Source organism: Aethalodelphis obliquidens, unplaced genomic scaffold (assembly GCF_003676395.1).
Source record: "Aethalodelphis obliquidens isolate GAN/ISIS:26980383/991018 unplaced genomic scaffold, ASM367639v1 scaffold72, whole genome shotgun sequence".
Classification (NCBI taxonomy): domain Eukaryota; kingdom Metazoa; phylum Chordata; class Mammalia; order Artiodactyla; family Delphinidae; genus Aethalodelphis; species Aethalodelphis obliquidens.
Genome location: NW_020838016.1, coordinates 3,742,717 through 3,769,258, shown reverse-complemented (window position 1 = coordinate 3,769,258; position 26,542 = coordinate 3,742,717). Strand labels below are relative to the sequence as shown.

General features: G+C 36.0%; 1 protein-coding gene across 4 annotated transcripts in view; it reads right to left on the bottom strand.

Annotated features, from left to right (window-relative positions):
- PPP2R3A (protein phosphatase 2 regulatory subunit B''alpha) overlaps window positions 1–26,542 on the bottom strand; it is a 229,270-nt gene that overhangs the window by 46,015 nt on the left and 156,713 nt on the right. For all 4 annotated transcript variants that reach the window (XM_027091681.1, XM_027091683.1, XM_027091682.1 and 1 more), the window contains 2 exons: window positions 20,270–20,318; window positions 19,722–19,811 (listed from right to left, as the gene is read on the bottom strand). In XM_027091681.1, coding sequence (XP_026947482.1) covers window positions 19,722–19,811; window positions 20,270–20,318 — 139 coding nt within the window. The remainder of the gene's footprint in view (window positions 1–19,721; window positions 19,812–20,269; window positions 20,319–26,542) is intronic.

Sequence of the window (26,542 nt, the reverse complement as noted above, 5' to 3'; positions counted from 1 at the left end):
GTATCTTTTTGAATTAGAGTTTTCATCGTTTCTGGATATATGCCAAGGAATGGGATTGCAGGATCATATCACACGGTAGCTCTATTTTCAGTTTTTTAAGGAACCTCCAGACTGTTCTCTGTAGTGGCTGTACCAGTTTACATTCCCACCAACAGTGCGAGTGTAGGAGGGTTCCTTTTTCTCCACACCCTCTCCAGCATTTATTGTTTGCAGACTTTTTGATGATAGCCATTCTGACCAGAGTGATGTGATACCTCACTGGAATTTTGATTTGCATTTCTCTAATAATTATGATGTTGAGCATCTTTTCATGTGCTTGCTGGCCATCTGTATGTCTTCTTTGGAGAAATGTCTATTTAGGTCTTCTGCCCATTTTTGATTGGGTTTATTTTTTTAATATTGAGCTGTATGAGCTGTTTGTATAGTTTGGAAATTAATCCCTTGTTGGTCGCATCGTTTGCAAATATTTTCTCCCATTCTGTAGGTTGTCTTTTTGTTTTGTTTATGGTTTCCTTTGCTGTGCAAAATCTTCTAAGTTTAATTAGGTCCCATTTGTTTATTGTTTTTATTTCCATGACTCTAGCAGATGGATCAAAAAAGATATTGCTGCTATTTCTGTCAAACAGAGTTCTGCCCATGTTTTCCTCTGAGTTTTATGGTATATGGTCTTACATTTAGGTCTTTAATCCAGTTTGAGTTTATTTTTGTTTATGGTGTTAGAGAATGTTCTAATTTCATTCTTTTACATATAGCTGTCTAGTTTTCCCAGCACCACTTATTGAAGGACTTTCTTTTCTCCACTGTATATTTTTGCCTCCTTTGTCATAGATTGATCATAGATGTGTGGGTTTATTTCTGGATCTACCCTTTTTTTCACTGGGTGGTTTGTTTTTTTGATTTTGAGTTGTATGTAAAATATATTTTGGAAATTAACCCCATGTTAGTCCCATCTTTTCAAATATTTTCTCCCATTCCATAAGTTTTTTCATTTTGCTAATGGTTTCTTTTGCTGTGCAAAAGCTTTTAAGTTTGATTAAGTCCCATTTGATTATTTTTGCTTTTCTTTCTTTTGCCTTGGGAGACTATCTAAGAAAATATTGCTACGATTTATGTCAGAGAATATTTTGCTTAAGTTAAGGGGCTAGTCTTTGAAGCCTGTACTTTTAAGGGCTTGGAGTTAGAAACAAAAATTATCTTAATAATTTACTGTGGTTAAAAAGACCATTACATTTGGTTCTAAATCAGTCATCATTTGAGAAAGGAGAGTTTCTTTAGAGCCCAGAAAATGTCACATGCCACTAGCATATTTCCATTTTTGCTCAGAAATAAAACAGTATTCAGTAAATGAAAGAAAAAAAAAGACACTGATTTCATTTCCTTTGGATATATACCTAGAAGTAGATTTGCTGGATCATAAGTTAGTTTTATTTTTAATTTTTTGAGGAACCCTCCATACTCTTTACTATAATGGCTGTACCAATTTACATTCCCATCAACAGTGTACCAGGGATCCCTTTTCTCTACATCCTCATTTGTTACCTTTTGTCTTCTTGATAAAAGCCATTCTAACAGGTCTGAGGTGAAATCTTCTTGTGGTTCTGATTTGTATTTCCCTGATGATTAGCCATATTCAGCATCTTTTCATTTATCTGTTGGCCATTTGTATGTCTCCTTTTGAGAAATTCTATTCAGGTCCTTTGTCTATTTGTATTCTTTCTTTCTTGCTTCCTTCCTCCCTCCCTCCCTCTCTCCCTCCCTCCCTTCCTTCCTTTCTTTCTTTCTATTATTTTGGCTGTGCCGGGTCTTAGTTGTGGCATGCAGGATCTTTAGTTGCAGCATGCAAACTTCTTAGTTGTGGCATGTGGACTTCTTAGCTGCATTTGCAGGCTTCTTAGTTGTGGCAGGCATGTGCGATCTAGTTCCCCAACCAGGGATTGAACCTGGACCCCCTGCATTGGGGGCATGGACTCTAACCCACTGGACCACCAGGGAAGTCCCCTCTTTGTCTATTTTTAAAATTAGTTGTTTTCTTGGTATTGTGTTGTTAGAGTTCCTTATAATATTTTCAATATCAGATGTATGGTTTGCAAATACTTCCTCCCATTCCATAGGTTCTCTCTTCACTCTGTTGTTTCCCACTAGGAGCTTTTTAGTTTGATTCAATTCTATTTGTCTATTTTTGTTTTTGTTGCATGTGCTTTTGGGATATATTCCCCCACCCCCACAAATCAATGTCAAGAAGCTTGTTCCCTATGTTTTCTTCTAGTAGTTTTATAGTTTCAGGTCTTACATTTAAGTCTTCAATCCATTTTGAGTTGATTTTTTATATGGAGTGAGAAAATGGTCCCATTTCATTCTTCTGCGTATGGATAACCAGTTTTTCCAACACCTTTTATTATTTTTTTCCAACACCCTTTATTGAAGAGACTGTCCTTTCCTCATGTGTGTTCTTGGCACCTTTGAAAAAGATCAATTGACCAGGGACTTCACCGGTGGTGCAGTGGTTAAGAATCTGCCTGCCAATGCAATGGACATGGGTTCGAGCCCTGGTCCGGGAATATCCCACATGCTGCGGAGCAACTAAGCCCATGCGCCATAACTACTGAGCCTGTGCTCTAGAGCCTGCATGCCACAGCTACTGAGCCCGCATGCCACAACTACTGAAGCCCGCATGCCTAGAGCCTGTGTTCCACAACAAAAGAAGCCACCACAATGAGAAGCCTGTGCACCACAACAAAGAGTAGCCCCTGCATGCAACAACAAAGACCCACACAGCCAAAAGAAAAAGATCAGTTGACCATAAATGTATGGATTTATTTCTGGGTTCTCTACTCTGTTCCATTAGTATATATGTCTGTTTTTATGCCAGTACTATGCTGTTTTATTATAGCTTTGTAGTATATTTTGAAATCAGGTAGTGTGATGCCTCCAGCTTTGTTTTTGTTCATTAACATTGCTTCATGTTCTTTTCTAGTACTGTATGAATTTTAGAATTGTTCTTCTATTTTTGTAAAAATGTCATTGGAATTTTGATAGTTATTGCACTGACTCTGTAGATCACTTTGAGTAACATGGATATTTTAACAATATTCTTCCAACTCATGAAGATGGGGTATCTTTCCATTTTCTTCTGTCCTCTTCATATTCTTTCATTAAGATTTTATATATTTCAGTGTTGTTAGTGTATAGGAATGCAACTAATTTTTGTAGGTTCATTTTGTATCCTGCAACTTTCTGAAATTCATTTATTTTTTTCTAACAGTTTTTTGTGGTCTTTAAGGGTTTTCTGTATATAATATTATGCCATTTGCAAAGAAAAAAATTTACTTCTTCCTTTCTGGTTTGGATACTTCTTCTTTACTTTTCTTGCCTAATTATTCTGGCTAAGACTTCCACTTGAATAAAAGTGGCAAGAGTGGGGCATCCTTGTCTTGTTCCTGATGTTAGAGGAAAAGCTTTCACCTTTTTACCATTGAGTATTATGTTAGCTGTGGACTTGTCATACATAGCCTTTATTATGTTGAGGTACATTCCTTCTACACCTAACTTGATAAGAGTTTTTTTTTTTTTTAATCATGAAAGGGTGTTCAATTTTGTCAAATGCTTTTCTGTATCTATTGAGTTGATCGTATAGCTTTTGTCCTTTATTCTTTTAATGTGGTATATGACATTTATAGATTTGCATGTCAAACCATCCTTGCATCCTAGACATAAACCCCACTTGATCATGGTGTATGATCATTTTAATGTGTTGTTGAATTCAGTTTGCCAGTATTTTGTTGAGGATTTCTGTATCTATGTTTATCAGAGATCTTGGCTTGTAATTTTCTTTTCTTATAGTGTCCTTATCTGACTTTGGTACAAGAGTAATGCTGGTCTCATAAAATGAATTTGGGAGTATTCCCTCCTCTTCACTTTTTGGGAAGAGTTTGAGAATAATTTGAGTTCATTCTTTCACCGGTAGAATTCAACTGTGAAATCATTAGGTCTCAGACCTTTCTTTTTTGGGAGGTTTCTGATTACTGATTCTATCTCCTTACTTGTTATTGGTCTATTCAGGTTTCCTGTTCAGTCTTGGTAGGTTGTATGTTTCTAGGAATTGATCCATTCTTCTAGGTTATCCAATTTGTTGGCATGTAAGTATTTACAGTAGTCTTACATGATCTTTTGTGTTTCTGTATCAGTTGTAATGCTTCCTCTTCAATTATAATTTTATTTGAGTCTTCTCTTTTTCTTAGTCCAGCTAAATGTTTGTCAATTTTGTTTATCTTTTTAAAAAGACATCTCTTAGTTTCACTGAGCTTTTCTAGTCTCTATTTCATTTATTTCTGTTCTGATCTTTATCACTTCCTTCCTTCTGCTAACTTCAGGTTTAGTCTGCTTTTTTTACTTTGTTGAGGTGTAAAGTTAGGTTATTTGAGATCTTTCTTTTTTTATTAATGTAGGCATTTATTGCTATAAACTTCCTTCTTAGAACTGATTTTCCTTCATTGTATATTATTCAGGAGTGTTTTTTACTTCCCACACATTTGTGAATTTTCCTTCTGTTATTGATTTCTAGTTTCACACCACTGTGGTCAGAAAAGATACTTGATATAACTCAATCTTTTAAAATTTAGTAAGACTTTTTTGTAGTCTAAAATATGATCTTAGGGAAAGTTCCATGTGCACTTGAAAATAATGTGTATCCTGTTGCTATTGGATGGAATGATCTGAATGATCTGTATAGGTCTGTTAGTTCCACTTGGTCTACATGTTGTTTAAGGCCGGTATTTCCTTTATTGACTTTCTGTCTGTATGATCTATGCATTGATGAAAGTGCAGTAGTAAAAACACTTACTGTTATTGTAGTACTGTTTATTTCTCCATTTGAGTCTGATAATATTTGCTTTATATATTTAGGTGCTCTTACACGTTGGGGTGTATAAATACTTACAACTGTTACATTCTCTGTTGGATTGATCTCTGTATCATTCTGCAATGTCCTTCTTTCTCTTTTATTAGTCTTTATTTTAAAATCTTTTGTCTGACATAAGGATAGCTAACCCAGCTTTCTTTTTGTTTCCATTTGCATGGAATATCTTTTTCCATCCCTTCACTTTTAGGCTTTGTGTGTCCTTAAAGCTAAAATGAGTCTCCTGTAGGCAGCATACTGTACAATCTTGTTTGTAGTCATTTAGCCACTCTGTGTCTTTTGGTTGGTGATTTTGATCCATTTACATTTAAAGTAATTATTTATAGGTAAGGACTTACTATTGCCATTTTGTTAATTTGTTTCTGACTGTTTTGGTTATTTTTGGTTATCATGAGGCTTATATGAAACATCTTATAGTTATGAAAGTATTTGAAGTTGACAACAGCTTAAATTTGACTGCATACAAAATCTGTTATGTTTTAACTTTTCCTCCTGTCACATTTTATGTTGTTGATGTCACAATTTATAACTCATGGATTGTGTATTCACTATAAAATTATTGTAGTTACAGTTAAATTATTTTGCCTTTTAACTTTTATAGCAGAGTTAAAAGTGATTTATGCATCATCCTTATAGTATTAAAATATTCTGAACTTGACTATATTCTTACTTTTACAGTGAGTTTTATAATTCCTATGTTTTTATGTTAGTTGGCATCCTTTAAGGAAAGGTTGAAGAACTCTCTTTAGCATTTCTTGTAAGGCAGGTCTAGTGATGATGAACTCCCACAGATTTTGTCTGGGAAAGTTTTTCTCTCTCCTTTATTTCTGAACTATATAGCCTTGCCAAGCATAGCATTTTTGGTTGACAGTTTTTTCTTTCAGCAGATTGAATATATCATGCCACTCTTTCCTGGTCTGCAAAGTGTATGCTAAGAAATACAGTGCTGGTCTTATAAGAGTTCCCTTGTATGTGATGAGTTGGTTTTCTCCTGCTGATTTCAAAATTGTCTTTGACTTGAGAATTTGATTGTAATGTGCTATGGTGAAGATCTCTTAATATTTTTATCTATTTGAGGTTCCTTGGGCTACATGGATCTGGATGTTCATTTTCTTCTCCAGATTAGGGAAGTTTTCTGTCATTATTTCTTTCAATAAGTTTTCTGCCCTTTTCTCTTTCTTTGTTCCCTCTGGGACTCCCATAATGCATATATTGTTTATTTTCATGGTCTTCTGTAAGTCTTGGAGGCTTTTCATTATTTTTTCTCTGACTGGGTAATTTCAATTGACCTGTTTTCATGCTCACTGATTCTTTTGTTTAATTGCTCTGTTGTTGAAGCTTTCTATAGAATTTTTCAGTGCAGTAATTTTGTTCTTTTGTTTTAGAATTTCTGTTTGGTTCATTTTTATGATTTCTCTTTGTTGAACTTCTCATTTTCTTCATGTATTGTTTCCCTGATTTTGCTTAGTTGTCTGTGTTCTTTTGTAGCTCACTGAGATCCTTTAAGATGATTATTTTGAATTCTTTGTCAGGCAATTCACAGATCTCAATTTCTTTAGGGTAAGTTATTAGTGTTTTATTTTGTTCCTTTGATTGTGTCATGCTTCCTGATTATTTGTGATTCTTGTCACATTGCATTGGTGTTTCTGCCTCTGAAGAAGTAGGCATTTATTTCAGTCTTTACAGATTGGCTTTGGCAGGGAAATCCTTTCAACAGTCTCCTTATTCAGAGATTTTGGACAGGTTGTCTAGTGGGGGTCTGTGAGCAGGTTTACTGCTGGAGTACTTGGGTAGGCTGCTTAGGTACCTGGGTCAGCAGGTGAGTGGGGCCTGTGCCTGGGTCCATGGGCACTGATGGTAAGAGGTGGGTCTTGAGCCTGATCCTGTAGGGACTGGCCTAGTGCTGGGATGGGCCTGTGGTACCTAAAACCTGAATCTGCAAGGGTGAGTTTGCATCCTGGGTCTCTGGGGGTTGGCCAATTTTGAGGTCTACTGGGGTTTGTTGGAACCTGGGTTTCCAGGGTTGGTTTGGCATTGGGATGAGTCTGAGGCCACAGGGGCTGGCTTGGTGCTGGGTGAGTCTGGAGGATGGGTTGGCAATATCCTACCTGGAGTCTGGGGTTGCAGGGGCTGGCCTGGTGCTGGGGTAAGCCTGGAACTCGAATACAGCATTGAGTCTGAAGCCTGGGGACACAGGGACTGGCCTGGTGCTGGGGTGGGCCCAAAGGTTGGGTCTTTTGGTGCTGCCCTGGAATCCTTAGCTCTTGTGAAGGTATTTTTGTTCATGGATAGTTGTTCAATTGGTATTTCTGTTAGGGGATGAGCAATGGAAACTTATAACTCACCATCTTGCTGCCATCACTCTCTTATGGCTGAATTTTAAAATTACCATGTAAATCTTATATTTCAATTTCTAGTTATGTTGGACTTTTTGGATTGGCTTTCTAATTTTCATATCTTGTCTCTATATTATATTACTTCAATTTTGGGGTTGTTTTTGGGAGGTCTACCTAGCTTTATCTTCTGAACATTTTTTTTCCCTGCTATCATAATTTTGATTTTCCAGAGTTCTTTTTTTGGTTCCACGCTGTTTCTTTTATTAAAAGTACCATTCTGTTCATGTTCTATGAATTTCATTTTTTCTCTTATCTCTGAGGCTACTAGTAACAGTGTATTTGTTGTTTTTGCTGAAGGTTCCTTCTCCCTGAATTCTGTTTCAACCAAGTTACTTTCCTCCCACTTCTATCTGTTTGGTCTCTCTCTTTTATGTAAGAAGCTTTACTTAGGTATTTACTGATCCTTTGTTCTCTGCTCATATTTAAGAGTAGATGCTAAAAAGCTGACTGGAAGTTCTGGCTTATGGGTTTGTTGACTCTGAGCTTTACTGTAAAATGATCTGCCTGGGTTCTTTCCTTGGGGCTGAGCCAATGTCAAATTTTCAGGTCTTTATTCATGGGCTGGCCAGATTCTCCAGAAAAGCATCTTTTTGTCTCCTGCCTAGAGGTTAAGGACAGGTTGCCAAGATTCTGAAAGTTGAGTAAGGAATGAAGACTGGGCACCTTAGCTTTCAGTAAGCATACACTCATTTCATCTGTTTTCAATATGGTAGCCCTACCTTCAATTGTGCCCAGTGCTCCCCAGTCCAGAGGCCCTCTATTTTATACTCTTGAGGGAATAAAGCACCAGTCTCCAGCCTGGGTAGAGGAGATGATCTGGAGATCAGCTGTTTCCTTAAAGAAACTTTCTATAAACTCTCCTCATTTTTGGTTCTATCTTTATCCCACCCCTACTTCCAATGTTCCCGGTACCCCAAAGTCCTGAATGTTTGGAGGTTTTTGCGATATATCCAGTTGCTTCTTTGTCTTTTCCTATGGTGGCTTAGGTTTCAGGTAGTGTGCTAAATTTATTTACTTTCTGGTTTCCAAATCCTTATTTTTTTCTCCTTTTTTCCTTTGTTATTATGGATTTATTCCTTAAAAAAATCTCTGTACTGTCATTTTAGTGGAATTTCAAGAGGGACTAAAAGTACTATATGTGGGTAAGTTGCTATTTTCATTTAGAAGCTTACCCACACTCTACTATGGCCACTTTATCATTTAGCAATGTCACTTACAGTAGCAAGTATAGCCATGTCACTAATTCATCATAGAATATGAAGCTAATAGCATTAATTGGTAACAGGGAACAATATTTTTCTATAAAGAGCCACTGATTCACAGTAATTTAAAACTTCTCAAGAGAAGGTTCTAAGAGACTCTTGGTTAAATTACCATTTGTAGGCCTTAAGCTATACTGAGAAACTCCATACACTTAATGGTTTTAAAAAATCTCTTTTGAGGAGAAAAAGGTGAAAATAACTAAGTTATGACTATTAATTATTTTCAAGTAAGCCACACTAAGATCTGTAACACACCTGTATTCCAAAAGATAAAGTTTACATTACTGCAACAAATTAAACGGTAATACTTGCAAAATTCTTTTGAGAAATCTATTTTTAAAATTGTACCAGCTTGATATTTAACATTACCATCAAAGAACAGAGGAGACATTCACTGGAGCCAATGAACATGAGGTAGCAGAGTTTGGCTGTCATATCACATCTACTCTCAGGGTTTTAATATTGTCCCACTTTGAAACATGATTTCATGATTTGTGAAAAACCTTGAGGAGACAGACCTGATATCTTGATTGTGAGAAAAACCTTGAGGACACAGACTTCATGAGCAGAGGGCTACAATAAATGTGGTAATATGTGGCTCTTTTGCCACTTTATCATTACTTTTTAAGTAATAATGTTTTGAATAGTACAGAAAGAAGCAGTAGACTGTCCTGTGGTCTTTAAGGCCTCTTGGTGTCTTGAAATTCCTTCTTACGTATCTTAGGATAATAGAAATTAGGACAATAGGAAGGAAGTACCTCTTGATTTTGGCAATTATCTAATAGGACTTTAGTGAAAGGCAACTTACTTTACTAAGAAATATAAACTAAAGTCAGTTGCATTTTCAATTAAGAACTAAGATAAAAGAGTCTATAAAATAAATAAAGCTAAAGCATATACTTCAGTTCTTCGTAATAGCTCATAAAAGAGAATCAAAGCTAGAACACAAAGAAAGAGACAAACTGCCTCAATATTTGCCAAAGTCACATAAGAGCTGCCTTTAAATATAATGTTTCGAAGAATATCGTGTGGTAGATGAATCTGATGTAATTCTGTGAGTATTAGAGAGCATAAAAAGGATCAATGCACAAAGAAGAGAAAATGTTTTAAGGCTCAGAGCTGGCAAAATAAAATAATATACCTCAGTAGATAGCTATTTGTCCCCGGAAGTTTAGAAGCAGGGGCTACTGGATGGTTAAATACTTATAGGACATGTTCAGAGGGAATTTTCTTATTGAAAATAATAGATACTCTCTAAAGTTTTTTCCAGTGCAGATTTAATTTATTTTCTTTCCTCTGTTCTTTTTAACAAAGGTAATATTTTCTTAGGTCTAGAAGTAATGACTATTCATTGCAAGAAAACTGGAAAACAGAAAAGCACACAAAAGGAGTAACTACCCAGAGAGAACCAGTGTTAAATTTTTGCTATATTTGCCACCAATTTTTGGTTTTAAAGCATAATTATAATCATTAAAGATTGTATTTGTACAATTATAGACATAAACAAGATTACCTTTTGGCCTTGTTCTCAGGCTGAATGAAATTAACTTCTGGACCAGAAATGTCTTATTCCTGATATAAACTCCTATAAGCTATTGCAGAAACAAGTTACGGGGAACTTCGTTATTACTTAGGGATTAACTAAATGTATATTCCTTTGCATATTCAGTATACATATTTTAGCACCTACTACCTTCAAGGGCACTGGCCTAGTGTCCTCAGACATAAAGATGCATGAGATAGTTGCTGGAGAGGACACCTAGTCAGAAGACCAAGGCAGAAGCAGAACGTGATAAACAGCCAGACCAGAGGGGTGGTTAAAGGACATACCAAAAGAGGGTTGGTTGCAAAAGCCTGTCCACAAAAAATAATCTATCCAAAGACACTTTCCATATCTAACCCTGACAGGACCAGGCACAGGAAAGACTCAAGATCACAATTTTTTATGTAGTATTTTACACAGCATTTATCACACTTCAGTGAGTATATTACTTCTTTCATGAAATACATTTTTTTCTACCCATGTCATTCGTAAGCCACAAATCTGATTTCTACTACGTTTTAAATAAGTGTTTGATTTTGATGTATAGATATTTTCTTCATTACTTTACAACAGTGAGGTTTAACTGTCTTCTGATCACATTCTGCTTTTGTAAGATAATGTGAAGCACTGAGAACAAATACTCTGGGTGCCTAGTAAGTGCCTGTAGAAGCCAAGGAGACAAATTAGGCCAATGCCTAATTTTGAGTCTCTTAAGCAATAAGGAATTTCAGGACACCAAGAGAATGCTCTTTTAGGGATTCCATAGCCTAGCTGGTAAGAAGACAGACATGCAAACATGCTGTCTCACATGATAGGCCATACCTTATAGTGATAAACAGTCCAGAATTTGGAGTGATACAGACATGGACTTGAATCCAAGCTAGGTCACTTTGTAGATGTACAATCTCTCAGAGCGTCTGTTTCCTCAACTGTAAATGGGAACACTGACACCTAAACTCATAGTGATATGAAGATTAAACAAGCCATCACATATGAAACAGTTGTTACCTGGCAAAGAATAAGGCCTCAGCAACATGTTAGCTGTTAGGTAGGAGAAAGGCAACATGCAAGGCAGAAAAGAAAGCTTTTGACTTAAAAACCTCTTTTGGCAATATTTCTGTAAGTAAAGATCCAGTTATGTATCTCGAGATATGAAAAGTTGATCTGAAGGGTTCTGCTTCTGGTAATGATGAACTAAGTGTTTTGGATTAACCCTCCCACTGAGAAAATCTGCAGTAAAAATCCTTTTTGAAGGCACTGGACTATTAACAGGGCAGTGAAGAACTATGGTGTCCAGATGTAGAAGGAAATCCAGAAAGGAGGAACCTAGCATTTGTGACCATCTTTCCCTTGGGGCATCTGCTGATTTTGGAAGAGGGGCCGGGCCTGAGAGGTTGAGAAGTTGAGCTTTCACTTGCTAGTATTCTGTTAATGATTTTTGGGTCTATCTTCATGAGGGATGTTGGTCTGTAGTTTTATTTTCTTGTATGTGTCTGTCTGGTTTTGGTATCAAGGTAATGCTGGTTTCATAAAATAAGCTGGAAATTGTTCCCTCCTTTTGTATTTTCTGGAAGAAGTAGTACAGAATTTGATATTTCTTCTTCAGATGTTTGGAAGAATACAGTAGTGAAATTATCTGGGCTGAGAGATTTCTTTTTCAGAAAGTTTTAAACTATGAATTCAATTTTCTTTAATAGATACAAGACTATTAAGGTTATGTATTTCTCCTTGGACAACTTTTGTTAACTTGTGACTTTAATGGAATTGGTCCATTTCATTTAAGTCACCACATTTACATGTGTGTGTATGTCATTCATAGTATTCCTTTATCTTTTGAATATCTAATTTCTCTTGAAAAATTCTTTTGGACCCAAGGATTATTTAGAATTGTGTTGTTTAATTTCCAGTCATCCTTCTCTTATTGATCTTTACATTAATTCCATTATGGTCAGAGAATATACTTTGTATTATCTCAACTCTTCTTTTTAAACAGCTTTATTGAGATATATTTCACATATCATACAATTCATCCATCTAAAATGTATAGTCAGATGCTTTTTAGTATATCCACAGAGTTGTATAACCATCACCACAATTAACTTTTATCACATCCAAAAAAGAAGCTCCATACCTAGTAGCACTTATACATCATTCCCTGCCCCACCCCTGCCTCTCCACGTCCCTCATGGCCTAGGCAACTACTAACATACCTTCTGTATCTATAGATTTACCTATTTTGGACAACTCATATAAATGTATTCATACAATATGTAGTCTTTTGTGGTTGATGTCTTTTAATCTGCATAATGTTTTTAAGATTCAACTGTTATAGTATGTAGTACTTCATATTTTTTTATTGCTGAATATTAGATTATATGGATATATCACATTTGTTTTTCCATTTATTAATTGATAGACATTTGGGTGTTCCCATATTTTGGCTACTGAAAATAGTGCAGGTCCCGTCCCTATCCTTTTGTCTCTGTTTATTCTTTTTTCTTTTGTTCTACCCAGGTATGTGGGGAGTTTCTTGCCTTTTGGGAGGTCTGAGGTCTTCTGCCAGCGTTCAGTGGGTGTTCTGTAGGAGTTGTTCCACGTGTAGATGTATTTCTGATGTATCTGTGGGGAGGAAGGTGATCTCCGTGTCTTACTCTTCCGCCATCTTCCCCCTCTCTCTGAAAATAGTGATGCTATGAAACTTGTATGGGTGTACAAGTTTTTGTGTGGATATGTTTTCATTTCTCTCGGGTATATTCCTAGCAGTGGAATTTCTGGGTCATATGGTAACACTATAACCATTTGAGGAACTGTCAGTGTTTTCCATAGCGGCTGCTGCATTTTACATTCCCAATAGCAGTGTATGAGGGTTCCCATTTCTCCACATCTTTGCCAACACTTGTTTATTATCTGACTTTTAATTCATAGCTATCCCAGTGGGTGTAAAGTGGTATCTCACTGTGGTTTTGATTTGCATTTCTTTGATGACAGTGATATCAAGAATCTTGTTATGTGCTTATTGGCTGTATAGGTATCTTCTTTGGAGAAATGTCTATTCAGATCCTTTGCTCATTTTAAAATTGAGTAATCTGTCTTTTTATTATTGAGTTTGTTATTTATATATTCTAGATACAAGTTATGTATCAGATATATCATCTAAAAATATTTTCTCCCATGCTGTGGGTTATCCTTCATGTTCTTGATGTTGTTTTTTGAAGCATAAATTTTTAAAATTTTGATGAAGTCCAATTCATTCATTTTTTTCTTCTGTTGTTTGTGGTTTTGGTGTCATCCAAGAAACTGCATCTAACCAAGGTCATGAAAATTTACTCCTATACTTTCTTCTGAAAGGTTTTATAGTTTTAGCTCTTACATTTAGGTCTGTGATCCATTTGAGCTAATGTTTTTGTATAACATGAGGTAGGGGTCCAAATTCATTCTTTTGCATGTAGATATCCAGTGTCCAGCACCACTTGTTACAAGACGTTTTTCCCCCCATTGAATTGTGACTTAAGATCCTTGTTGAAAATCAGTTACCATAAATGTGAGGATTTACTTCTGGACTCCTAATTCAATTCCATTTGTCTGTATGTCTGTCTTTATTGCTAGTATTACATGGTCTTTCCTTCAGCTTTGTATATTTTGAAATCAAAGTATGAGTCCTATAATCTTATTCTTTTTCAAGATTGTTTTGGTTACCCTGATCCTTTTGTTTTTTCATATGAATTCAAGATTCAGTTTTTCCATTATTGCAAAAACAACAACAAAAAAGTAGCTGAGATTTTGTTAGGAATTGCTTTGAATCTACAGATCAGTTTGGGGAGTAACTGCGATGCTGACAATATTAAGCCTTCTGATCCATGAACATGGGATATCTTTGTTTCATTTAGATCTTCCTTAGTTTCTTTCAACAATATTTTATAGTTCTCACGGTGTAAGTTTTATGCTTCTTTTGTTAAATTTATTCCTAGGTATTTTATTCTTTTTGCTGCTATTATAAATGGAATTATTTTCTTAATTTCATTTTTGGATTTTTCATGCACAGAAACAATTGATTTTTGTAAACTGATATTATGTATTTTATCAATCTTGTAAACTGATTTTGTAAATTGAAATTAACCTTTATTAAGTTCTAACAGTTTCTTGGTTGATTTCTTAGGATTTCCTGTATATAATATCATATTTAAATTGATAGTTTTGGGGACTTCCCTGGTGGCGCAGTGGTTAAGAATCCGCCTGCCAACACAGGGGACACAGGTTCGAGCCCTGGACCAGGAAGATCCTACATGCTGTGGAGCAACTAAGCCCGTGTGTCACAACTACTGAGTCTGCGCTCTAGAGCCCGCAAGCCACAACTACTGAGCCTTGTGCCACAACTACTGAAGCTCAGAAGCCTACAGCCCGTGCTCTGCAATGAGAAGCTTGCACGCCGCAACAAAGACTAGCCCCCGCTCGCCACAACTAGAGAAAGCCTGCACACAGCAATGAAGACCCAACACAGCCAAAAAGAAATAAATTAATAAATTTTAAAAGTTACATTAAAAAATAATTTTCCTTCTTCCTTTCCAATTTGTATGCTTTTTATTTCATTTTCTTGCCTGATAATCCTGTCTAGGATCCAATGTTGAATAGAGCAGACAACCTTGTCTTTTTCCTGATCTTTGGAAAATAGCATTCAAACTTTCACCATTAACTGGTTGTTAGCTGTAGGTTTTTCATAGATATGCTTTATCTGGTCAAGGAAATTCCTGTCCATGTTTAATCTGTGTTGTTTTTTTTTGTTTTTTTTTAAATCATGAAGCAATGTTGAACTTTTTCAACTGCTTTTGCTGAGACTACTGGGCCAATCATGTGATTTTTATCCTTTGTTCTATTAATATGATGTGTTACATTGCTTGGTTTTTAGATGGTAAACTAACCTTGCATTTTTGAGATAAGTCTCACTTAATCATGGTATATAATCTTTTTCATATTTTGCTAGATTAAGTTTCCTAATTTTGTTGAGTATTTTTGTATCTATATTCATAAAGGATAGTGGTTTACAGTTTTCTTGTAATGTTTTGTCTGGTTTTGGTATCTGGGTAACACTGGCCTTATAAAATGAATTTGGAAGTGTTCCTTCCTCTTTCATTTTTTCAAAGAGTTTGTAAAAAACTGTTATTTTTTAAAAGTGTTTGGTAGCATCCTTTAGTGAAGCTACCTCAGCCCAGGACTGTTTTTCTTATTCAGATTTTTAATTTCTTCTTGAACCAGTTTAGTAGTTTGGCTCTCTCTAGGAATTTGTTCATTTTGTCTGCTACCTAATTTGTTAGCATAAAGTTGTTATATATAATATATATATACTATAATCCTTTTCATTCCTTTATGGTCAGTAGTCATGTTCCCTCTTAATTCTGACCTTAATAATTTGTATGTTCTCTTTTTTTCTTGATCAGTATAGCTAAAGCCTTATCAACATTACTGATATTTTCAAAAGAACTGACTTTTGGCTCCATTGACTTTCTCTACTGTTTTCTTATTCTCTCATTTATCAATTTTAATCTTTTTTTTTCCTGTTTGCTATACTTCATTTGCTCTTGTTTCCCAGCGTCTAAAAGTGGAAGGTTAGGTTATTGATTTAAGACATTTTTTCTTTTTCAATAGATGGATTTACAGCTTCATCCCATAAGTCTTGGTATACTATGTTTTCCTTTTTGCTCATCTTAAAGTTTTGGTATGTTGTTCCTTCATTTTCATTCATTTCAAATTATTTCCTAATTTCCTTTAGGTATGCTTCTTTGATCCATTGGTTATTCAAGCAGTGCGTTGTTTCTGCATATTTGTGAATCCTCAAGTTTCTGTCTGTTAATTTTATTCCATTGTGGTCAGAGAACATAATTTGTGTAATTTCACTTTTTATATTTTTTGAGGCTATTATATGGCCTACCACATACTCTATCTTGGAGAATGTTCTATATGCTTGAGAAGAATATATTGATATATTCAGCTGTTCTTAGGTGGGGAGTTCTATAGATATGTGTTAGGTCCAGTTGATTTATAGTTTTGTTTATAGTATTGTTCATGACTTTTATTTCCTTGTTGATCTTCTTCCTGACTGTCCATCACTGAAAGTGGGGTGCTGAAGTCTCCAAATATTGTTGAATTATTTACTTCTCCTTGCAATTCTGTCAGTTTTTGTTTCATGTTTTTAGGGTTCTGTGTTGTTACATGCATATATGTTTATAATTTTAATGTCTTTCTGTTGGATTGACCCTTTTATGAAATAGAATGTCCTTGTCTCTAGTAACAGTTTTTGTTTTGAAGTCTATGTCCTCTGATATTTATACAGCCACTCCAGGTTTCTTATGATTGTTGTTTGCATGGCATATCTTGATCCTTCCTTTTCCTTTTTTCCCCCCCTTGTATCTTTAAATCTAATCTGTGTCTCATATAGACAGCACAGAATTGTATCCAGAAAACGTGTTTTTTTTTTATCCAGTCTGAAAATCTGCGTTTTGATGAAACGATTAATCCATTCACATTTAATGTTATCATTGTTATAATTGGACTTATGTCTGCCATTTTACTTTTTGTTTTTTATGTGTCTTGGAGTTTTTCCTCTATTTTTCCTTTATTGCTTTCTTTTACAGTTAACTGAATATTTTCTAAGTGGGACACTTAACTCTTTTAATGATTTTTTTTTTACTATGTATTTTTGAGTTAATTTTCTGCTGGTTGCTCTAGGGCTTACCATATACATTTTAACTTCTTAGAATTACTTCAGATTTATACTTAATTCCTGTGAGATACTGAAACGGTACTCCTATATAACTATTCCCTCATCCCTCTTTTTTATGCTATTGTTATGTATATCACATCTCTATATACTACAAACCCAATAATATATTGTCCTAATTATTATAGTATATAATTTATGTTTTTTAAAGAAGCTGATAGAAGAAAGGCGAACAAGTATATATTCATGTTTGTTATATAAAGTTTCTTTATTATCATTTATATCATTTGTTCCTATGGGATAATAGGAGGAAAAGATGGGAACTATTTGAGGAAAGCTTTTTCATAATTAAGTAAACATGAAAGATAAAAGATTGAAATTGAGAGCGTTAACAGAACACCAAAAAGGCAAGAAACGGAAAGATGCACAGCCTTCAAATCTTCGGAAATTTAGGTAATTAAAACCATCTAGGGCTTCCCTGGTGGTGCAGTGGTTAAGAATCCACCTGCCAATGCAGGGGACATGGGTTCGAGCCCTGGTCCGGGAAGATCCCACATGCCGCGGAGCAACTGGGCCCATGTGCCACAATTACTGAGGCCCAGGCACCTAGAGCCCATGCTCCACAACAAGAGAAGCCACCACAATGAGAAGCTCGCACACTGCAATGAAGAGTAGCCCCTGCTCGCTGCAGCTAGAGAAAGCCCGATGCAGCAATGAAGACCCAAAGCAGCCAAAAATAAATAAATAAAATAAATTTAAAAAGAACATCTAAACATTCGAAATAATGGATTAATGGTAAATTATAAACATGCACACTTACTGGCATAGAAATATACTCTTACATGAAGAAGTGTATCACAGAACTGTACACTAAATGATACAATGATTTCTCACTTGGTGCAGAGAGAAAGAGAGAGGAGGAGGAGTGAAAGGAGGGGATGGAGGGGAACGAGGAGGGAGGAGGAGGAGGAGGTAGGAGGACATATACCTAAATGTTAACTATGGAGTAAAGAATTATGAATGAATTTTATATTAAGGTTTCTGAATGTATGTATTTTAAAAATTTTAATACTTGATGTATATTTGTGATAAAATGATAAACTTAAAAAATTAATCCAGCAGAAATGAGCAAAAAACATGAAAAGGCAAGTCACCTAAGATGAAATAAAAATGGCCAAAAATGTATGAAAAAAATACAGCTTCAGGACTTCCCTGGTGGCACAGTGGTTAAGAATCCTGCTGCTAATGCAGGGAACATGGGTTCAATCCCTGGTCTGGGAAAATCCCATGTTGCTTAGAGCAACTAAGCCTGTGTGTCATAACTACTGAGCCTGTGCACCACAACTACTGAAGCCTGCATGCCCTAGAGCCTGTGTGCTGCAACTACTGAAGCCCGCACACTCTAGGACCTGTGCGCCGCAACTACTGAAGCCTGCATGCTGCAACTACTGAGCCTGCATGCTGTAACTACTGAAGCCCACGTGCCTAGAGCCCGTGCTCCGCAACAAGAGAAGCTGTCACAATGAGAAGCCCGCACAGTGCAACAAAGAGTAGTCCCCGCTCACCACAACTAGAGAAAGCCCACATGCAGCAACGAAGACCCAAAGCAGCCAAAAAAAAATTCAGTATGTCTTAAAAAAAATTCAGCCTCACTAGCAATCAAAGAAATGCAAAAAAGATAATACTGAATTCTTTACTTATCAAATTTGAAAATATTTTTAAGAGGAAGATACCCAGTGTGAATAAGGGTTATAGAAAATATGCTCAATACTTTGTTGATAAAGGTATAAAATGATAGTTCTTCTGAAAATCAATTTAATACTTTTATAAATGCTCTTAAAAATGTCTACATCCTTTAACCTAGCAATTCCTTTCCTGCGGAATTTATTTTAAGGAAAAATATAGTGGATGTTACAACTATTTAGCTAAAACTACTAGAGGATATTAGGAGATAACATTCCAAAGGATTAAATCTAATCCTATGGAATTAATTAACCTACATGTCCAAAGAGAATGTAAAAGTTTATATGAAAAAGACTGTACAACACATACCAATTTTTAAGTGTCTTTTTCTGAGTGTTAGAATTATTAGTATTAAAATTTATTTTCTTCTGCTTTAGCCATGTTTTCTAAGTTGTCTACATGAACAACAAATTACTATCTTTGAAACGGACAACATGCTGGCCATGAAATAAATTAGTTTTATTTCCATTTCAATGATTTCCAAAAACCATATATCCAACATTTAGATAACTTTTTGAACTAACATGCAGACAGCTGAGTCAGTAATACCAGCAGGCAGCATCTGGGACTGCAGACTCTCCCTCCCTTGGTACTGAGCAGAAGCTATGTGCAGGACACTGTGTTACACAAGCTAGGAATAAAAAGAAGAGAGGGACACAAAAATCTATGTCCCTCTTTTCTTCTTGTTCCTAGCTTGTGTAACACAGTGTTACAGAGGTGTAAGAAACAGATGGATAAACTCACAGCGACAAATCAAGGTATGCCAAGCAAAGGGAGAGATGATTCTAACTGGGAGAATGAGGGCATGTTCTCATATACTAGTCATCCACAGTTTGCTCTTCTTTCCTGTCCAATTTACTACTGAACAAGGAATATCATGAAACAACTAAAATCCACAGCATCTATTCCCATATTCCATATAAATGCTTAATATCCTTCAGGGCCAGCTCACATGTCACTTCACCTTTGTTTCCAGGGGTAAGAGCACTTCTCTTGATACACTGTGGTTACATTCAGTCTGAGGGCAGAGACTAAGTCAAACCCATCTTGGCACCCCTAGTTGAGCTGGCACTCACTCGTATACACCATGAATTTTTCAAGCTTTGCTCATGGGTTTAAAATCTTGGCAAAGGAAACTCAGAAGTCATACCTGGTGGGGTTCCTTTTGTCTTCCTCAGAAATCAAAAACCAAACAAAATCTGCATAGCTCATTCTTCCCTCTTTCTGTACTGTTTTTCCCCTGAAGAAAACACATGGTTATAAAGTTTCCTGAGCAATTACTCAGATAAATTTAGTACTATGAGAGACTAAGAAATAAAGTAACATTTCTTTGGAAATTAAGTTAAAAAAAAATAGAATGCTGGAAACCTCACAAAGGGCAACCCCTTGCATTGCCTATCTTATTTTCAAATGCCTAGAGGATGAAATCAGAAAGTATTTGTAGATATGAAGAAAGAAATCTGGTTTCTAATTTGAATACAAATAATCAGCAGGTTAAATACTTTTACCTGTATTTAGATAAAGGACTAATGCCCATGTATTAAAGAATTACCGCCATCTTGTATGAAGCCACAACTGCATGTTTTGTAGGGTATTATCTGACCTACAGCACTGACAAATTATGCAGGAAGCCTTGTTAAAATGACATTGTTAAGCATTACTTGTAGTTCATTTTAAAACTCAGATACTTTTTCTTACCTTGTTACTGCCCCAGAGAATATCCTTTCAATAATCCTGTTTGATGAAGCTAAATGTAAATAAAAAGTACAAAGCTAGTTAAAACATGCTCCAAAAGGCAATATTTTTGGCAAATTTATTTTCAAGTAGCCACAAGCTAAAACTTAATAATCTTCCATGATGAGAATATGAGTAAATTTTTACTTAGGTATAACATACTTCTTGAAAGCAGGAATTTGAGATGGCTTACTCTGTCAATCAATCAATCAATCAATCATTTAAAAAAGAACAGGCAAATGGATGTGCCTCACAGGTGGGATATATTAATATAGTTGAGCATCGAATTGGTTCCGAATATCCTGAGAACTAAGACAAAAATGTACAAAATTTGTATTGATCTTGTTATCTAATGAGACCAGACAACTTTTCCCCTAAAACAAGACAGATTTTATCCTAGCATTAAATCCAAGGGGGGGAACTGATCGTTGGGGAATTTGAGTAAAACAACGGAGAACTGTTTTTCAGGTAGAATTTTATAAAAGATACTAAAACATACCACAAATACTTTTCTTATATTCTCATCCTATAAAAATCCAGGATATAACATGATATAACATACAATTTTTAAATAAATTCCATCAGTAAGTTTTATTCAGAGGGATGATTATATCTTAAGATAGTATGTTGCTTTTGATGATAGATCCTAGGTAATCTATATCAGCATACCTCATTGTGAGTTCAAAGTAACCAAAATCATTAGTTAAAAAAAGGGAGATAACAGTGGATCTCAGACCTAGGGATGTAGTGAGGATAGGAATCTGTTCTTTTTAACAAGTGCCCCAGGCAATGGCATGCACACTAAAACTTCAGAACCAGTGTTGGTATCATTAGAGTTAACACCTACCAGCTCTAACTCTTCTGCACAGCGTTAGGTACAGTCAATATAAAGGTTAATTAATTTGGTTGAAGAATGCTGAGAATATGAGTGTCAGAACTGCCATTCCTGGCCACATACCAAATGTTGAATAAGGGCCCCCTAGAGTTTGTTGAGCACTGGTTTATGGGGTTAATAATTTGAAAATAAGAGGAAATAGAACAGAAGAGGGCTATATAGGAAAGGCAATGGTATTTAATTCTGAAGCTAAAGTCTTTTTGAACATGTTTCTTTAGAGTTGGAAAGTTTAAGCTCCTAAAACTTAAGATCATGTTGTCCTATTAAGGACAGATTAGTGGGTGGGCAATTACACAGAGTTTCAGTGGCTCCTGCATTATGCAGGCCTAGATGCCTGCTTTTCTGGACTTCATTCCTTTAACATGCCTCTAATGAGTTACTGTATGTGTATATACAATATTTTAGGGCTTAATGAGAACTTGGTTATGCCAGCCAGAGAAGGCGCTTTAGAGCCCACAGGTTTTGTATGACCTCTGGAGACTAGCTCACGTTATACAGATGATCTGGCCACTGGTAATTAGAAGGTGCATAGCTAACAAGGTTGGCCTGACACCCCTATAAATATCTCCATCTTTATGCTATTCTTGTAACAGGAAGGTATGACTATAGGCATACCTCAGAGATATTGTGGGTTCAGTTCCAGGCCACCTCAATAAAGTGAATGTCACAATAAAGTGAGTCACATGAATTTTTTGGTTTCCCACTGCATATGAGTTATGTTTATTCTATACTATAGTCTATTAAGTGTGCAACAGCATTATGTCTTAAAAAATCAATACACATAACTTAATTAAAAATACTTTATTGCTAAAAAATGCTAACCATCATCTGAGCCTTCAGCAAACTGTAATCTCTTTGCTGGCGGAGGGTCTTGCCTCAATGTCGATGGCTGCTGACTGATCAGGGTGCTGGCTGCCGAAGGCTGGGGTGACTGTGGCAATTTCTTAAAATAAGACGACAATGAAATCTGCCACATAGATCGACTCGTCCTTTCGCAAATGATTTCTCTGTTACATGCAGTGCCGTTTGATAGCATTTTATCCACAGCAGAAGTTCTTTCAAAATAGGAGACAATCCTCTCAAAACTTGCTGCTGCTTTATCAACTAAGTTTATATAATATTCTAAGTCCTTTGTTGTCATTTCAACAATCTTCACAGCATCTTTACTAGGAGCAGATTTCATCTCCAGAAACTGCTCTCTTTGCTCATCCATGAGCAGCAACTCCTCATCTGTTAGTTTTATCATGAGATTTGCAGCAAGTCAGTCACATCTTCAGGCTCCTCTTCTAATTCTAGTTCTCTCTCTGTTTCTACCACATCTGCAGTTACTTCCTCCACTGAAATCTTGAACCCCTCAAAGACATCCATGAGGACTGGAATCAACTTCTTCCAAACTCCTGTTCATGTTGATATTTTGACCTCTTCACATGAATCATGAATGTTCTTAACGGCATCTAGAATGGTGATCCTTTACAGTACGTTTTCAGTGGACTTTGCCCAGATCCATCAAAGGAATCATTACCTATGGTAGCTATAGTCTTATGAAACGTATTTCTTGAGAAAGACTTGAAAGTTGAAACTACTCTTTGATCCATGGGCTGCAGAATGGATGTTGTGTCAGCAGGCATGTAAACAACATTAATCTCATTGTACATCTCCATCAGAGCTCTTGGGTGATCAGATGCATTGTCAATTAGGGTCATTTTTTTTTTTTTTTACATCTTTCTTGGAGTATAATTGCTTTACAATGGTGTGTTAGTTTCTGCTTTATAACAAAGTGAATCAGCTATACATATGTTCCCATATCTCTTCCCTCTTGCGTCTCCCTCCCTCCCACCCTCCCTATCCCACCCCTCTAGGTGGTCACAAAGCACCGAGCTGATCTCCCTGTGCTATGCGGCTGCTTCCCACTAGCTATCTATTTTACGTTTGGTAGTGTATATATATGTCCATGACACTCTCTCACTTTGTCACAGCCTACCCTTCCCCCTGCCCATATCCTCAAGTCCATTCTCTAGTAGGTCTGTGTCTTTATTGCTGTCTTACCCCTAGGTTCTTCATGACATTTTTTTTTCTTAAATTCCATATATATGTGTTAGCATACGGTATTTGTCTTTCTTTTTCTGACTTACTTCACTCTGTATGACAGACTCTAGGTCCATCCACCTCATTACAAATACCTCAATTTCGTTTATTTTTATGGCTGAGTAATATTCCATTGTATATATGTGCCACATCTTCTTTATCCATTCATCCAAAGATGGACACTTAGGTTGTTTCCATCTCCTAGCTATTGTAAATAGAGCTGCAATGAATATTTTGGTACATGACTCTTTTTGAATTATAGTCTTCTCAGGGTATATGCCCAGTAGTGGGATTGCTGGGTCATATGGTAGTTCTATTTGTAGTTTTTTAAGGAACCTCCATACTGTTCTCCATAGTGGCTGTACCAATTCACATTCCCAGCAGCAGTGCAAGAGTGTTCCCTTTTCTCCACACCGTCTCCAGCATTTATTGTTTCTAGATTTTTTGATGATGGCCATTCTGACTGGTGTGAGATAATATCTCACTGTAGTTTTGATTTGCATTTCTCTAATGATTAATGATGTTGAGCATTCTTCCATGTGTTTGTTGGCAGTCTGTATATCTTCTTTGGAGAAATGTCTATTTAGGTCTTCTGCCCATTTTTGGATTGGGTTGTTTGTTTTTTTGTTATTGAGCTGCATGAGCTGGCTGTAAATTTTGGAGATTAATCCTTTGTCAACTGCTTCATTTGCAAATATTTTCTCCCATTCTGAGGGTTGTCTTTTGGTCTTGTTTATGGTTTCCTTTTCTGTGCAAAAGCTTTGAAGCTTCATTAGGTCCCATTTGTTTATTTTTGTTTTTATTCCTATTTCTCTAGGAGGTGGTCAAAAAGGATCTTGCTGTGATTTATGTCATAGAGTGTTCTGCCTATATTTTCCTCTAAGAGTTTGATAGTTTCTGGCGTTACATTTAGGTCTTTAATCCATTTTGAGCTTATTTTTGTATATGGTGTTAGGGAGTGATCTGATATCATACTTTTACATGTACCTGTCCAATTTTCCCAGCACCACTTACTGAAGAGGCTGTCCTTTCTCCACTGTACATTCCTGCCTCCTTTATCAAAGATAAGGTGACCATATGTGCGTGGGTTTATCTCTTTCTGTTTTTGTGCCAGTGCCATACTGTTTTGATTACTGTAGCTTTGTAGTATAGTCTGAAGTCAGGGAGCCTGATTCCTCCAGCTCTGTTATTCGTTCTCAAGATTGCTTTGGTTATTCGGGGTCTTTTGTGTTTCCATACAAATTGTGAAATTTTTTGTTCTAGTTCTGTGAAAAATGCCAGTGGGAGTTTGATAGGGATTGCATTGAATCTGTAGATTGCTTTGGGTAGTAGAGTCATTTTCACAATGTTGATTCTTCCAATCCAAGAACATGGTATATCTCTCCATCTATTTGTACCATCCTTAATTTCTTTCATCAGTGTCTTATAATTTTCTGCATACAGGTCTTTTGTCTCCTTAAGTAGGTTTATTCCTAGATATTTTATTCTTTTTGTTGCAATGGTAAATGGGAGTGTTTTCTTGATTACACTTTCAGATTTTTCATCATTAGTGTATAGGAATGCAAGAGATTTCTGTGCATTAATTTTGTATCCTGCTACTCTACTGAATTCATTGATTAGCTCTAGTAGTTTCCTGGTAGCATCTTTAGGATTCTCTATGTACAGTATCATGTCATCTGCAAACAGTGACAGCTTTACTTCTTCTTTTCCGATTTGGATTCTCTTATTTCCTTTTCTTCTCTAATTGCTGTGGCTAAAACTTCCAAAACTGTGTTGAATAAAAGTGGTGAGAGTGGGCAACCTTGTCTTATGCCTGATCTTAGTGGAAATGCTTTCAGGTTTTCAGCACTGAGGACGATGTTGGCTGTGGGTTTCTCATATATGGCCTTTATTATGTTGAAGAAAGTTCCCTCTATGCCTACTTTCTGCAGGGTTTTTATCATAAATGGGTGTTGAATTTTGTCAAAAGCTTTCTCTGCATCTACTGAGATGACCATATGGTTTTTCTCCTTCAATTTGTTAATATGGTGTATCACACTGATTGATTTGCGTATATTTAAGAATCCTTGCATGCCTGGAATAAACCCCACTTGATCATGGTGTATGATGCTTTTAATGTGCTGTTGGATTCTGTTTGCTAGTATTTTGTTGAGGATTTTTGCATCTATGTTCATCAGTGATATTGGCCTGTAGTTTTCTTTCTTTGTGACATCCTTGTCTGGTTTTGGTATCAGGGTGATGATGGTCTCGTAGAATGAGTTTGGAAGTGTTCCTCCCTCTGCTATATTTTGGAAGAGTTTGAGAAGGATAGGTGTTAGCTCTTCTCTAAATGTTTGATAGAATTCACCTGTGAAGCCATCTGGTCCTGGGCTTTTGTTTGTTGGAAGGTTTTTAATCACCGTTTCCATTTCAGTGCTTGTGACTGGCCTGTTCTAATTTTCTATTTCTTCCTGATTCAGTCTTGGCAGGTTGTGCATTTCTAAGAATTTGTCCATTTCTTCCAGGTTGTCCATTTTATTGGCATAGAGTTGCTTGTAGTAATCTCTCATGATCTCTTTTATTTCTGCAGTGTCAGTTGTTACTTCTCCTTTTCCAATTCTAATTCTATTGATTTGAGTCTTCTCCCTTTTTTTCTTGATGAGTCTGGCTAATGGTTTATCAATTTTGTTTATCTTCTCAAAGAACCACTTTTAGTTTTATTGATCTTTGCTACAGTTTCCTTCATTTCTTTTTCATTTATTTCTCATCTGATCTTTATGATTTTTTTCCTTCTGCTAACTTTGGGGTTTTTTGTTCTTCTTTCTCTAATTGCTTTAGGTGCAAGGTTAGGTTGTTTATTCGAGATGTTTCCTGTTTCTTAAGGTAGGATTGTATTGCTATATACTTCCCTCTTAGAACTGCTTTTGCTGCATCCCATAGGTTTTGGGTCATCGTGTCTCCATTGTCATTTGTTTCTAGGTGGTTTTTGATTTCCTCTTTGATTTCTTCAGTGATCACTTCGTTATTAAGTAGTGTATTGTTTAGCCTCCAAGTGTTTGTATTTTTTACAGATCTTTTTCTGTAATTGATATCTAGTCTCATAGCGTTGTGGTCAGAAAAGATACTTGATACAATTTCAATTTTCTTATATTTACCAAGGCTTGATTTGTGACCCAAGATATGATCTATCCTGGAGAATGTTCCATGAGCACTTGAGAAAAATGTGTATTCTGTTGTTTTTGGATGGAATGTCCTATAAATATCAATTAAGTCCATCT